Consider the following 15919-nt stretch of genomic DNA (forward strand, 5'->3'; position numbering starts at 1 on the left):
GCATTCATATTCTCCACCAAATATTCCTTTGAATTTTGCTTCTTTTAATTCCACATAAGCCACCAGAATTTCTCACAAACCCAAGGCAAGATGAGAAGATAACCAGCTGGATTCACAATGAAATGAAGGATTAGGAATGCCCAATAGTTGATTAGAATGAGGAATTCCTTCCCTATCATTCCCTAAGGATTGAAATTTAAATTTCCTCCTCCTCTCTCTCCATTCTTTACATATGAATTTGAAACACTACTTTCACTTGATAAAAGGGGGCTATTTCTTCCTCTTTCTCCTCCTCCCCTTTCTTTTTCTTTTACTTCCTTCTCCTCCTTCTCCTTTTCCTTCTTCTCCTACAACTCTTCTTTCTCCTCCTCCTCTTTCTCTTCCTCCTCTTTCTCCTTCTCTTTCTTCTCCTCCTTCTTCTTCTTTTTCTCCTCCTCCTTCTTTTCCTCCTCCTCCTTCTCCTTCTCATTGTCCTCCTCCTCCTCCTTTTCCTCTGCCTCCTTTTTTCCCTCTTCCTTCTTATTTTCTTCCTTTTCCTCCTCTTCCTTCTTATTCTCCTTCTTCTTCTCTTCCTCTACATCCTCCTCCCCATCTTCTTCCTTCCTCTCGTCATCCTCCTTTTTTTTTTTTTTTTACTTCTCAATCCTGGGCATTTGAAAACAAAAATTTTGCAGTAAGTCAAAACTGTTTTCCGGTTTGGGGCCATTTTGATTGCCATAATAATTCCCTGTTCTTATATTTCCACACATCATGCTTCTTTGATAATAATTGTCCAAATTTCTCTTCTCTAACCACATTGCATTTGACTTCTCACATAGTTACCCAGAATTCCTTCATTCTGTTCAGTCGGAAGCACGCCCCCACCACTGAAAACCCAGCTAAAATGACTTTTGCTTATTATAGAATCTGCTATTTCCGTTTTAGCTTCCCTGGTTATCCTTGCGTCTCCTTAGCTGTTGTTTTTGTAAACACACACTTGGCTTTTGCAAACACATACCAATTTTTCTATTACTGTTTTCAACAGGGCAAAAACCTCTGCCCTCCAGCCTCAGGGGGAGCCAAGCTGAATTACACAGTGCTGATTGGAGAGACCCCCTGTGCTGTCACTGTGTCTGAGACGCAGCTGCTTTGTGAACCCCCAAATCTCACAGGACAACACAAGGTCATGGTTAGTGGCTCTGCCTTTTTCATTCAGAATTGAAGGATCTAAGAGTTGGAAAAGACCAGAAGGTGATCTAGGCAACTCCCCTGCATATTGGAAAGTAGCAATTTCCTGCACAAGAGGTAGATTCGCCTCTGTTGCCCAATGTCTTATCTCACATATATTGGACTTTAAAAATATATTGCTACATCACCTCCTCCTCCCCCATTCAGAGGATAAACACTAGAAAAGAAAAGGAAAAAAATTTCCATAAAACTAGCAAATACATCCAAAAAAAGGACAGTGTTCTCTACCAATAGTCTCCCACTTCATGTTGGATTTAACATCAGATTTACATTTATGTAGTGCCATTAGTTAATATATGAGCCTCATAACTACCCAATATGTTAAGTCCAAGTATTATTATCCACATTTTACAGATGAGGAAGTTTTAGTTCATGAAATGACTTTGACTTTTGGACTATAAGCTTCCTGAACACAGACTCTAAAAGCATCTTTTCTAGCACTTAGCACTGTCCTATAATAGATACTTATTGATTTGTACACAGTTAGTGTTTAATAAATGCATGTCTTTTGACTCCAAATTCAATGCTCTAAAACATACAGATTCTATTCAGCCTCTCAGATTTAGACAGGGCAAAGAGCAAAATATATCGTTAATGTAATTAATTTATGGGCAGGCAATAAGCAGCAAATAGATTTGCCCTCAAAGTTATATACTGTGTAATTGTGGACTAAACAGTCCTAACTCAAAAGATAAGAGCAACTGGATATCCTCAGAGCAGGATTGGACAATAGAAACTGACATTAGAGTAGAGAACCTAAGTTCACCGTCCACCTCTGATGCTTCGGATGTGACTTTTCCCTAATCATTTAGCTTTCCTGGACCTTAGTTCCAGATCTGTAAAATGAGGGAGTTAGATTAGATGGCCTCTGAGGCTAAGGATGCAATGGTCTTTGAGACCATTTTCTTTTTTGACAATAAATTGACTTTATGTATATGTCCATGATACTCAGGTTCACGTGGGCGGGATGGTATTCTCCCCTGGTTCAGTGAGTGTCATCTCAGACAGCCTGCTGACCTTGCCGGCTATCATCAGCATTGCGGCAGGTGGAAGCCTTCTACTTATCATTGTCATCATCGTCCTTATTGCCTACAAACGCAAGTCCCGAGAAAATGACCTCACCCTCAAGCGCCTTCAGATGCAGATGGACAATCTGGAATCCCGAGTGGCCCTGGAGTGTAAAGAAGGTGACTTAATGCGTCCCTACTTTTTCATTATTAGTCTCATGGGATACCACTATTTCTCTCCCCTCAAAAATAACTTTCAACTTTTTCTCCCTTCCCTCTCATTTCTATTCTTTGCTCCCTTACCTTAGTTTCATCTCCTCCAGCAGCACCTTCTGGACCCCAAGGAAGAGACCCTTAGGGTTCCCCAAGAAGACCAGTGTGGGAACTGAGAGCAACATGGGAATCATCCTAGTCCCACTTTTGATCTTGATTCAGGATGCCTTCTAACAATTTCCTCCCCTTCTCCAAGTCTCAGTTTTCCCATCTACAAAGTCAGAACAATAATCCCTGCTCTATTTCAAACCATTCAACCAGGGGCAAGTCTCTTTAACTCTGTTTGCCTCCTTATCTATAAAAATGAAGTGGAAAAGGAAATGGCAAACCACTCACTCGGTATCTTTATCAAGAAAACTCCAAATGGGGTCATGTAGAGTTGGACAAGACTGAAATGACTAAATAATAATTTCAAACCATTTCACTAATGCCCTGTCTGCTGTAGATCCTCTATTAAAAAAAAAAATCATTGTCTTATATGGGGAAAACAGAAGTGAGGAGGGTTCAGAGCCTTTTCTCTCCCCCACAGTCTATGAAAGCTGAGATACTTATGTACCTGTGCCTGTGCATATTTTTTGGGGGGGATGATAGAGAAAGGAGATTTTTTTCCCACCTCCCACACACTTCAGCAATGAGGCAACCAGAATCCCCCAGCACACTTTCCCTCCCCACTTCCTCCACTTTCTATGGATGTTGTCCACAGCTAAGAACTTCTCTAGATGAATACATCAATTAGAAGTCAAGACATTCTTTTTTTTCTTCAGAATTCAAGATCCTAAATAAGCTAAAGGAGCTTGGGAGTAGGGGTGTGGGAGAAGAGATGGAGGTTTCAGGGAAAGATAGGAAAAAGGTTCCTCCTGGCACAATAATATTGGGGGGGGGGGAAGGGAGGGAAGGAAAAGGTACTGAAATGATTGCTGATTAAAGAGATTCTTTGGAATCCTTGGAACTTACTAAATTGGGATCATCACAGTTCCCAAAGCTGGTATTCTGGCTTCTCTACAAACTTTGGGGAAGGATCTGAGAAGGTAGTTGGGAAGACAGATTAAATGGACTCTTTGGAATCACTGAAATTTACTAAATTGGGATCATCATAGCTTCCAAAGCTAGTATTCTGGCTTTCCTACAAACTTTGGGGAAGGATCTGAGGCAAGGTAGATGAGAAGTCAATTTAATCTCACAGCTACAGCTGATTCCTACTTTTAGCTTCTCTAATCTTTTTGTTGCACTTGAAATAATCTAAAATCATGAAATTATATCATTAGGAAAGACCTTGGAGAATAATTCATTCATGCCTCATTGTAGCATCTTAGCACTGGAACTTGAAGGTCACCACCTGGTCCTTCTATACATCCAGCTAATGATCTCTGTACACTGAGAGTTTTTCCTTTTCCTTCAGGGATTTCTTTCCTGTCCTGTTCCCCTCAAACTCATTTCAGTCACAGAACTGTCATGAGGAAGCTAAGTGGTACAATGGATAGAGTTTGGACTTATAATAGGAAAATCTGAGCACATTAGCTGGGTGACCCTGAGCAAGTCTCACTAAACTTTTTCAGCCTCAGATTCCTCATTTGTAAAATGATAGGGTTGGGCCTTATGGTCTCTAAATGTTTTTCCAAATTTAGATTTTTGATTCTTTGATGCATTCTTATCACTACACTTATTGTATTACTTATCCCATGACCATTCCATCCCTCTATATACAGCTTTTGCCGAATTGCAAACGGATATCAACGAGTTGACCAGTGACCTGGACCGCTCAGGAATCCCCTACCTGGACTACCGGACCTACGCCATGAGAGTTCTGTTTCCTGGCATGAGGACCACCCTGTCCTTCGGGAACTGGAGGTAATAACCTCCCAACCAACTCTATACATTTATGCCATCGCCATTACAAACAGGGAATGTCCCATTGCCAGCAAATCAACTAGCAAGTAACAACTCACGGGTCTTTAAATATTTTAAAATCACTTCATCCTCACCTTGGATTGGGACACAGAGTGGACAGGCAGTCAAAGCTATATTGTTGCATCATATATATGGAAATGCCTCTTGTTGGGATTAAAAGAAATTGGGGAAAGCAAAAGGGGAAACCAAGGCTTCTAGGTTAGTTTTCAGCTTTTGAGTACATTGGTATATCTCCCAATTTTTTTCTTGGAGACTCAGCCCTGATTCCTGCATAAAATTAATCACCCAGGTTTTTTTCCTCCCTTATTTCAAGTTTAGAGTTTAGAGACCACCCCCAGTACCTAGCTATTTTTCCAACTCTCCCAAAGACATAAAGGAAAGGGCATGATGGAGAGTGGGTTTTGTGGCTCAGGTAAGCTTAAACAGTAGTTCTTGCACAGTCTCCTGGGAGATGGGAATGGGAGAGGAGGAGGAAGGTCTGATCTCTGAGGGTACCACCCCCACAGGTCCAGGGCAATGGGCAGCAGCACGTGGAGAAAGCACTCAAGCTCTTTGCCCAGCTCATCAACAATAAGGTCTTTCTGCTGACCTTCATCCGAACCCTGGAGCTGCAGCGGAGTTTTTCCATGCGAGACCGAGGCAATGTGGCTTCCCTCATCATGACCGGGCTGCAGGGCAGGCTGGAGTATGCTACAGATGTGCTCAAACAGCTGCTGTCAGACCTCATCGACAAGAACCTGGAGAATAAGAACCACCCCAAACTGCTGCTGCGCAGGTCTGATCACATAGCACTGGGGAGGAGGGAGGAGGCTGGGGACCCCAAGTGGAGAGCAGGTAGCTGATGGGGAGCCCCACCTGCAAAGGCAGCTAAAGGTCTGGCATCCTGGAATATCCATAACCTATGCCACCCCCTTCATATTATAGGTGAAGGAAACTGAGGTACAGAAGATAGAGCTAGTATCTCATTTGACTCTCACAAGTGGTCCTTTGAGGTAGTCAAGAACTGTATTCTTGTTTCCATTTTTACAAAAATAAGTTCAAGATATGTGTTAAGCCAGTTTATCAGTGTCAGCTCAGATTCAAACCCAGAGAAGCCTCCTACTTTTCCCATGACAGTATGTGTTCTCTCTATCTCTCTCTTTCTATCTCTGTTTCTGTGTGTATTTCTCTGTCTCTCTGTCTCTGTCTCTCTTTCTCTCTCTGTGTGTATGTCTATCTCTGTCTCTCTGTCTCTCTCTCTCATTCATTCTCTCTCTTTTTTCTCTATCTCTGTCTCTCGCTTTTTATGTGTGTATGTCTCTCTCTGTCTCTCTTTCTCTCTCTGTCTCTCATTCATTCTCTCTTATTTCTCTGTCTCTGTGTCTCTTTCTTGTCTGTGTCTCTCTGTCTCTGTCTGTCTCTCTCTTTCTCATTCATTCTTTCTCTTTTTTCTCTGTCTCTCTCTATGTGTGTATGTCTGTCTCTGTCTCTCTCTGTCTTTCTCTTTTTCTCTTTCTCTCATTCATTCTTTTTTCTCTCTGTCTCTCTATGTCTCATTCATTCTCTCTCTCTGTCTCTTTGTGTGTACCTCTCTCTGTCTCTGCATGTGTCTCTGTCTCTTTCCCTTTCTCTCTCTGTTCTCTTTGTTTCTCTGTCTCTGCCTCTTTCTCTGTATCTCTTCACACACACACACACACACACACACACACACACACACACATCTTAAATGAACTGTATACTTTTTATCCTACTTGGAAAAAGGGAAGGACTTGTTAATAATAGTAGCACACATTTATCTATATAGTGCTTGAAATTTTGCAAAAAGCTTTACCATGACTATCTCACTTGATCCTCATAATAACCCTGGAAGGTAGGTGCTGTTATCCCCCTTTTACAGATGAGGAAACTGAGGCAGATAGAGGTTATGTGACTTGCCCAGAGTCACACAACTAGTAAATATCTGAAGCTGGATTTAAATTCGGATTTTCCCAATTCTAGGACTGATGTTCTATCCACTACACCAGCAGCAGCTTTGATTTAAAAACAAAACAAAACCAAAAAAGACAGCTCTGTAATCATGGACAAGTGATTTCATGTCTCTCAGTTTGTTTCCTGGCCAGCTGATAATCATTTGAAGCTAGTGTGGCTTCATGATAAAAGCCCTAGACTTGGGATTGAGAAATAAAGTTTAAATAACCATAGGTAAATAACCTATCTCAGTTTCCCCTTCTGTAAAATGGGGATTCCCTCCTTCATATGGTTGTTTTAAGTTGCTCTGTAAGCCTTAAAGTTGTAGAAAAAGATATTTTATCATTATTATTATTAGATCAAGGTCAGAGAAGGTTTTGTTTTTCGGAGCCCAGAAAAGAGCTGGTTTAGTTGTTTGCTGACTTTCGCTTGCCTAAAACTTGTTTATTATGGAAGACATTTGGCCAGTTTCAGAGCATCTATTGGAAGCTGGAGAAAGGAGATCATTGACCTTGACTTACTAGCCTTACCTCTTCTCTGAAACTGTCACTTGCAAAAGTCCCTAGCTTCTGGAGCCCCACGTGGGGTAGTGATGGGTGGAAGAAAGGCCTTTATTTCTTTAAGTAGGGATCCCCTAGCCTGCCAATCTGAGCATTAGAAACGCTCATTAAGAGCCTTGTATTTAAATTAGAGCTAATCTCAGGCACAATGCAGGGAGAAGATGCTGGGTGGGACCTGGGGAGAAAGCTACAATTTCTCCTGCCATTTGTCACTCTGGGGCCCAAATTGCTAGAAGCCCTGGCAAATGCCTGTGATTTGCTCTGGATAGAGGGTATAATTTACACCATGTGTGGAGTTAAAATACCCCTCCAATCCCCATCAGCCAGGCCAGTTACTAACTGGCTGTCGTGGAAGCTTTTGTTCCTGGCCAGACCCCAGCTAGTGGAACATACTTGTATGGGGAGATCAGAGGAAGAAGGGTCAGGATGCTGACGGAAAGCAGATTCTGCCCATGCTGGGTCTGAGCTTCTCTGGTTCAGACCCCCCTCTCTTAGAGGGGCTGGATTCTGAGTCACCTAGATTCAGTTCAATTCAACAAACCTTTATCCAATACCTACTAAGTGCAAGGCACTTCCTCAAAAGGAAGATATGAACTTGCCTTCCTCACCCCACTCCTAAAGAGATGGTTTAGGAGGCAGGCTGGGAGAAAGTAGCAAACAGAAGGCATATGAGGGAGACCACCAGGGCAGCTGAAACTATCTCCCCATAGTCCTGGGATCAGACTGAACAAGATGCTTAATAAATGTATGTCAAATGTATAGAACTAATGAACCAAGATCTGAATGAATTAATTGACTAGCGGGTTTAGACCCCTAGACTTTGGTTGATTAATGGTCATTTCCCCTCCCTTTCCCCTTATTCCCCCAAGCAGCTGCATTGTCTCATAGCAGCTGGAGCAATTTATTAGAATTGAATGGGTCCTTAGAAGCCGTCCAGACCAAACCCAGAAGTTTTCCAGATTGTAGCAGCTGAGGCCCAAAATGATAAAAATCACACAGGTAGTGGCAGAAGCAGGACTCCAGAGGTTCATGAGTTTGGATTTTCAAGCCAGTGTTCTTCCATCCACTTGTCATTGCCCTGGTTCCTTCTCCTGACTCACACCTGGGGATTCCCCACTTTCATGCCTGCCCCCACCCCTGGCTGGCTTAACTGGCTTCTGGAATGAAAATTCTTTGTTTCTATTTCTTCCTTCAGGACAGAGTCTGTGGCTGAGAAGATGCTAACCAACTGGTTCGCTTTCCTCCTCCACAAATTTCTAAAGGTTAGAATGGATCTGGATATGGGCAAGACTAGCAAAGGGTGGGGAGGTGAAAAGAGTGGGAGGGACAACTGAATGGGACAGGTGAGAGTCAGCAGTGTATAGCTAATGGGACTGTCCTCTGCCCCTCAAGGAGATGACCGTGGGGAGATGGGAGTGATTATTGATTACTGAAAAATAAAAGCACTCTGCCCTTGGCCCCTCAGGTTCTTAATGGAAAGTCTTTCCTGCAGCTGAGTAGTAGAGTCAGAATAGCCCTGGATTGCGCCCAAAGGGCATCTCTGGGCCCCAACCCACCACCTATATATGTGTGTATGTGCCCAACAGGAATGTGCAGGGGAACCATTGTTTATGCTCTACTGTGCCATCAAGCAGCAGATGGAAAAGGGCCCAATTGATGCCATCACAGGGGAGGCCCGCTACTCCCTGAGTGAAGACAAGCTCATTCGACAACAAATTGAGTACAAGACTCTGGTGAGACATGCTTTCTTGTAGCTGATGGTCTGACCATACTGGACCGTTTGTTATTCACCTCTTAAAAACCATCCAGAAGCCAGGGCCTGTGGCCTATCCTGTTCTGGCCACCACTCCATCTCTGAAACTCTACTCCTTCATCCCCAACTCACAATCAGACTTTGCCCTCAGCTTTTTCTGTGCAGAAGGTGAATTTTGAGGGGCATATTAAAAAGGTGACAGGCTAAGGAAGGGGAGAATTTTTTTTTTAATTTTTCAATCAACAAAAACCTATTTTGTCTCTTTCCTACTTCCCCCTCCATTGGAAAAAAAAAAAAAAAGACAAAGAAAATTCTTGTAACAAACATTCACAGATAAGAAAAAACATTCCTGCATTGGCCATGTCCAGAAAATATCTGGAAAAGGGAGAAAGATCTAAAATAATCAGTCCATCAGGAAATATTAAGTATCTACTATGTACTGGCTGCTGAAGATACAAAGATAAAACCAAATCAGTCCTACCTTCAAGGAACTTACTGTTCTACATTGCTGGAACTAGAGATCTAAGAAATTACAAGATATAGATGTCTCTAGGGCTCAGTTTACCTAAGAAAAAAGTATGTAGGAGAGAGTTCACTGGTAGACTATGGGTTGATAAGTATGATAGACGATGTGAAGGATGGAAGAATCCTGCTCCCTAGTATACAGTGGAGAAATGCTAGGCTGGCCCTTTATATTCTGTGCCAACTAAATTAAACAATTTTTTTTTAATTTAGATATTATTTTATAAAAGCTTACAACAATAATGTGAAAGGCACTATGTAAAGTGCTAGGGAAACAAAGAAAAACAATTGTCTCTACCTTCATGAAGCTTACATTCTAGTTGGGGAATACAGCATGCAAAGAGATATGCAATTACAAATTGTAAATGAGATATTACAGAGCAATTTCAAAAAGAAAGTATTAATTATTGAGGGAGGATGATTTAGAATCAGTTGGGAAAAGTTCAGCTACAAAAGTCAAGTCATTCATCCTTCTTTCTCCTTATTTAAGGGAGTTCTTTTTGGATGTATGTTAGGGTGGGGAGATCCCTCAGGGTCTGTCTCAGCCTCCCTGAAGCTTTCTTCTTATTTTATCTCCCTACCACACTTTCCCCTTTGCAGATCCTGAACTGTGTAAATCCAGACAATGAGAACAGCCCAGAGATCCCAGTGAAAGTGTTAAACTGCGACACAATCACACAGGTCAAAGAGAAGATCCTGGATGCTGTGTATAAGAATGTGCCCTATTCTCAGCGACCCCGAGCTGTAGACATGGATTTGGGTAGGAGCCTAGTACCTTGAAGTACTGGGATTGGGGGCGGGGGGGGGGGAGGAGGGAGGAAGGAGAGAAGGGGAAAAGGGAAGAAACTTTCTTGAAAGCTATTCAGCCTGGCTATTAGTGTGGGAGGAATATTAAAAGCCCCAGTATTTTCCATGAATTGCTGGAAGTCATATGCCAATACCACTGCAAGGCTTCTGCCCTATAGTAGATATTACTAGTAGATACACTATTACTAAGTAGATACACAATTTCTAGTAGATACTGTAAAGGGATGAAACTCTTGAGTTGGTTCACTGAGACTGGACAACCAAGCACTTAAGACTAATTACCGATTGGACAATACTCTATAAGCATGTGCTTGGAAAATGGCCCTTCCCCCTATTCTGTGCTGGTTCAATTTTTTAGTATGTACAGAGAATTGTGGGAAGGATTAGGGGATGGAATAAGACAAGCCAGAGTCACTTTGGTGGAAGAGGAGGAAAAGGAAGGTCATAGAGATCCTGTGTCCATTCCCTTCACTTCTATCCCTAAAGACCAAGAATAAAGATCAAGGACTTTTGCTTATCCTGACTTTGGCGGATTCTAAGGTACCCAAGGGTACTAACTCGGTCTTCACAAGATACATTATTACTGATAGATATATAGTAGATATACTATTACTAGTAGATACATTATTACTAATAGATATATAGTACATATTACTACTAGATAGTCTTTTACTAGTGGATATAAAATAGAAATATTATCTACTTATCTACTATATCTACTGTCTAGTAAATTTACTAGTAAATAGACTATTGCTAATGGATTTATAGTAGATATTACCAGTAGATAGACTATTTAGACAAATATTAGATATTACTAGTAGCTATGCTTATATCATTATATTTACAAGTAATTATTACTTGCAAATATGTAGTATTCACATTGCCCTAAAGGAAGAAGGGGGTACATCCATTAACCACTAACCTTGGAATCAGAGGATCTGAGCAGATTTTGTCTCTACCACTTGTTTCTTGTGTATCATTGAGCAAATTATTTACTATTATCACTTGGCATTTGTAAAATGAAATAGGGTTGACCACTAAGGTATGCTAGTTCTAGAACTATGATCCTATCATCTTATTAAGTACTAAAGAAAGTGATTACACTAATTCATTTGGCAAGTTAAGCTCACAGCAGAACACGGAGTCCTCAACTTCAAACCTCCTAGCTGCAGGACAGGGTATTGCTATACCTTCCTGATTTGTCTGGATAGCCCTGGAGGAAAATTTCCATCCTGGAAGACCCTCTTTTGAATGAGGGATCCTAGGACATGACTCTAAAACTCATTCTCTCCTTAGAGTGGCGCCAGGGACGGATCGCCCGAGTTGTATTGCAAGATGAAGATATCACTACCAAGATTGAAGGGGACTGGAAAAGGCTCAACACATTAATGCATTATCAGGTGAGCAAGCAAGAACTAGAATACCAGGCTCTGCCTTTATAGGACAAATCTTCTCCCTGACACAAAGCTAATTCACATAGGGGAAAGAGCACCAGATGTGAATGAAATTAGCAAGTAAATGCAAAAGTATTTAGCATGTATGTGCCAGGTACCATGCTAAGGGCTAGGAAAAGAAATACAAAAAAGCAAGACAGGATCTTCCCTCAAGAAGCTTACATTCTAAGAAGAAAAGACAATATATATAATGAATAATGTTTTGGTTTAGAAAGTCCCAGAGATAATGAGTGGAGTAATACTGCAATTGATTAACACATGCTTTCCAGAAATAGTAGTGCTTATGGTTGTTTCCAGTGCAAGAGATGAAAAAGGATAAGAACAAGGTACATAGAATGGCATGAAGATGGCCTGAGAGCAGAACAGTAAGAAAGAGGGTACCTAGATTTGGTAAATTTTCATCAACCAAGATTTCAAGAAACCGAGGTGGGAATTGAAGCGTGGAATGAGGATGACCAGAGACAACCTGGTAGAATTCAAGATGCAAGAAGGAGGCTTAGATGAGACAATCTTTGTAGTCTCACCAAAGAATTAAGTTCAAATATTACCTCAGCTAATTAGTATGTGACTTTGGGTCACACTTCTTTCTCATTCTCTTTGTTTCTGAACCTTAACTCCTTATCTGTAAAAAAAATAACAATAAATGTGAGTAGTTTGAACTAAATTATCTCTAAGGTTTCCCCAACTCTAAATATATGATTAAGTGAGATAATCTATGGTGTATTGCTGTTGTGCAATCTTTTTCAGTTGTGTCCACCTCTCCAATGGCCCCATTTGGAGTTTTCTTAGCAAAATTGCTGGAGTAGTTTGCCATTTCCTTCTCCAGCTCATTTTATATATGAGGAAACTGAGGCAAATAGGGTGAAGTGACTTGCCCAGAGTCATACAAATTTGAACACATGAAGATGAATCTTCCTGATTCTAAGCCCTGCATGCTATTGACTGTATCACCTAATTGTACACCTGTCCCTCCTATGACATATAGGAGTTACTTAATAAATGCTTATTGAATTAAAGTGTAAGCACTTTAAAAACTCTAAAGGACCACATAAAATGAATTACTATTGCTATTATTATTATATCTATAATGAAAATACCTTACTCTACCCTGGCATATCTTACCCTAACAGGAGCTGTCCCCATGTCCCCTCCCCAAAACACTTTCTTATCTAAAACTCAAAAACTAAAGAAAAACTTTCTCATTACCATTTGCCTCTTTCATACCCCATCTTAAAGTCTTGAGGGCACCCAAAGGCTATCCACTACTCTTCTCCCTCTATTCCTATCCCCACCCCGAGCTTAAAATGTATGCTTTCTCTAGGATTAAACAACAGACAAGCTTGGAAGCCAAAGCTTGAGAGCTGTGATGGAGATGTGACACAGGAAAAATTCTAGAAGAAACTGTTTTAAATTAGAAATTGGAAATGAGGGAAACTGAAGGAAATTAAAGCCAGCCAGAGATAGCAACCACTTCTGACTACAAGGAACTATGAGATTTACATATTTAATATCCTTCTAAGGCCAGAGCTGTAAGAATATTGTAAAAAGGCCCCAGGACTTGGGTCCTTTTCCTCAGAGAGAACTAGATGATCTCAAAAATACATCCCAACTTGAAGTTGCCATAGTGCCTCATTTTACAAATAACCCAAAAGGCAAAAGGAGGGTTCCTACCCAAGGTCCAATGACCAATTAAATAGCAGAATGAGAATTCAGATAACAAAGCTAAAATTCTTTCCACTACTCTGTGCTGCCCCCCACTTAGAGGACGGCTTCAGTCTTAACAACAATCTAGAAATGACCAATTTATCTCCCTTTATCCCTCTTGATTGCTCTTTATTCAGTCATAGCTCTGGGCTAGGAAGTGTTGGAAGCATCCCTAGACAGAGAGACTCAGTTCTGTGCTATATCATCTGAGAGAATCTGAGAGAGGTATTAGACCACTGAATGTGGAAACCTCAAAAGAGCAGAGGGGACAAAGTCTAGTACCTTTCCTAATTTGGATCCTGTACAACTACAGAGAAAATGAGTGTCAACGGGGAGTTTTGAGTTCACAGGATCAAAGATTTTGAGCTTGAAGGGACTTTCACTATTGGGTCACTATTAATGCAAGGAGCAAATATAATCTCTGTATGGGATTTAAGGTTCTTCACAACCTGTCCCTTCTCTCCTTTACAACATTCTTATACATTATTCTCTTCCAATAAGCTGTATTACTCCCTTGCCATGCCTCCTGTAATGGGAGATGGCATGGGGTAGTGGAAAGAATTCTACCTTTGTCATCTGAGAATCTGAATTGATGTCTCACTTTGTTACTTGTCATTAGACTTTGGGTGGGAAGTCCCTTTTGCCTTTTGGGCTGTTTGTAAAATAAGAGAATTGATCTTTTATGACTGTTTTCAAAGCCAGATCCTAACCTATTAAAATACTCAATCTCCCAATTGTCTACCTCTGTACTGACTGTTTCTCATGTGTTCTTTGTCCTCACTCTTTATCCATTAGAATCTCTGATTCCTTTCAAAGATAAGCTCAAGCAATATCTTCTATATGAAGCTTTTCTGAATTCACTTGCTAGTGCCATCCCTCCCAAAATTGCCTTGGATTCATTTTGTTAATAGGATAGAATAAGATAAGACAGGATATATGACATATCATCAATATATATTATGTTATGTTATGTCATATCATATATCATATAGTATAATATGATAGTACATCATATCACATTACATTATTACGTTATAGTTATATTATGTTGGGATATATTATTTTATATTTCCAAAAAGTCTTTGTGAAGTTTTAATCTATTAAAGTTTTAATTGGAGGACTATGGAAGACTTTCCCTATTAAAGTTCTGAACTATCTGAATTTATTTATATTTAATTGTATTTATATGTGTGCATGTCATCTTTATTAGGATATGATTTCCTCGAGGACAAAGGACTGTTTTGTATTCATCTTTTTCTCTCAAGAGCTTAGTTAGGACCTGGTTCACATTTAATAAATGTATATCAATCGATCAAGTCCAACACACTCATTTTACAAATAAGAAAGCTGAATTTCAGGTGATGAAGTGATTTGTGCAAGACCTCTTGGGTAATAAAGAGATAGACTTAGTGGTCATGGTTTTTGGACTTGGGTCCAAGGTCCTTTCCATTTTACCATGAAAAAATGAGAGGAATTTGGTATAGTAACACTAGATCTGAAGTCAAATATGTTCAAATTTAATTTCTAGAAATTATTACCTTTGTGACTAGCAAATCATTTATTTCCTCCCCACTTAGGATCAGCTTGTTGGCTTAGTGGATAGAGTTCTGATCTGAATTCAGGAACTCATCTTCCTTAATTCAAATCTGGCTTCAGATACTTCCTGGCTATGTGACCCTGAACAAGTCACTTAACTATTTGCCTCAGTTTCCTTATCTGTAAAATGATCTGGAGAAGTAAAAGGCAAACCAGTCTAGCATTTTTGCTAAGAAAACCCCAAATGGGATCATGAAGAACTGAATAGGACTGAAAAACAAACTAAACAACAATCCTCATCTGGGATCAACATCTTCATCTGTAATATGAAGAAGTTGAACAAGAAGACTTCTAAGATTTCCTTCTATCTCTAAATCTCATCATCATAGCTAGCATTTATATAATCCCTACTGTGCACCAGACACCATACTAAGTGCTTCCAATATTATCTCATTCCCACATTATGATCCAGAATCTTTTCTGAGCCTCAATTTTTTCATGAATAAAATGGAAAATGAAAGTAAATGTTCTCCAAAGCCCCTTTTAGTTTCATAGGCTTTGAAACTTAGCCATAGGTCTATCTTATCATTGTAGCCAGGCCAAGGTCAGTTTCTCCATTGGCAAATGAAGAATCCTTATTGGAGTCAATAACTTCTCAGTTCCCTTCTACTTGTCTATAGCTCTGTTAAAATAGAAATCTTAAGGGAACAGAAAATTTACTAGGCAATGAGAAGTCCAAAGCTTTGCCCTACCCTTGCCCCTTCAAAAATGGAGGTCCTTGGGTCCCAACTAAAGGAGATCTCCATAATCTTAATTAACAAAGGGATGTTTAAAAACTTCCAATGCTTCTGTAGATTTATAAGGAGGGTAAAATTAAACACCCGCCACTAAAACCAGCTATCAGGGAATCTCGTTAGCGTTAATGTGCATTTATAGTTTGACTTCCCCACATTTAATTCTTTTTGGTGGGAGAAAGGGACTGACAATTTAAGACCCAGAAAGATGGTTTTATGGCTGGTGCAGCCATAAATCAAACTTATAAAGTTCATAAAAATTGTTAAAATAAAAAATGGTTTAATAGGAATGTTTTATGGCCCATAACATTATTATAGCTGTTTTATTCCCTTTGCGTTAAGGGTTTAATTGGATCTCCACAATTCTAGGGATTCTCCATTTTTATTGGATGGAGTGTGGCCTTAAATCAAAATGGCCCCAAATGTC

At 40.2% G+C, this 15919-nt stretch overlaps 1 protein-coding gene across 1 annotated transcript in view; it reads left to right on the forward strand.

Annotated features, from left to right (window-relative positions):
* Positions 1-15919, forward strand: part of PLXNA2 (plexin A2) — a 311859-nt gene that overhangs the window by 280541 nt on the left and 15399 nt on the right. Inside the window, 9 exon segments of the mRNA XM_051998464.1 lie at positions 1025-1168; positions 2180-2414; positions 4214-4321; positions 4324-4355; positions 4922-5190; positions 8118-8184; positions 8509-8655; positions 9798-9957; positions 11301-11404. Of these exon segments, the coding sequence (XP_051854424.1) occupies positions 1025-1168; positions 2180-2414; positions 4214-4321; positions 4324-4355; positions 4922-5190; positions 8118-8184; positions 8509-8655; positions 9798-9957; positions 11301-11404 (1266 nt within the window).

The sequence above is a fragment of the Antechinus flavipes genome, chromosome 4 (genome assembly GCF_016432865.1).
Source record: "Antechinus flavipes isolate AdamAnt ecotype Samford, QLD, Australia chromosome 4, AdamAnt_v2, whole genome shotgun sequence".
Classification (NCBI taxonomy): domain Eukaryota; kingdom Metazoa; phylum Chordata; class Mammalia; order Dasyuromorphia; family Dasyuridae; genus Antechinus; species Antechinus flavipes.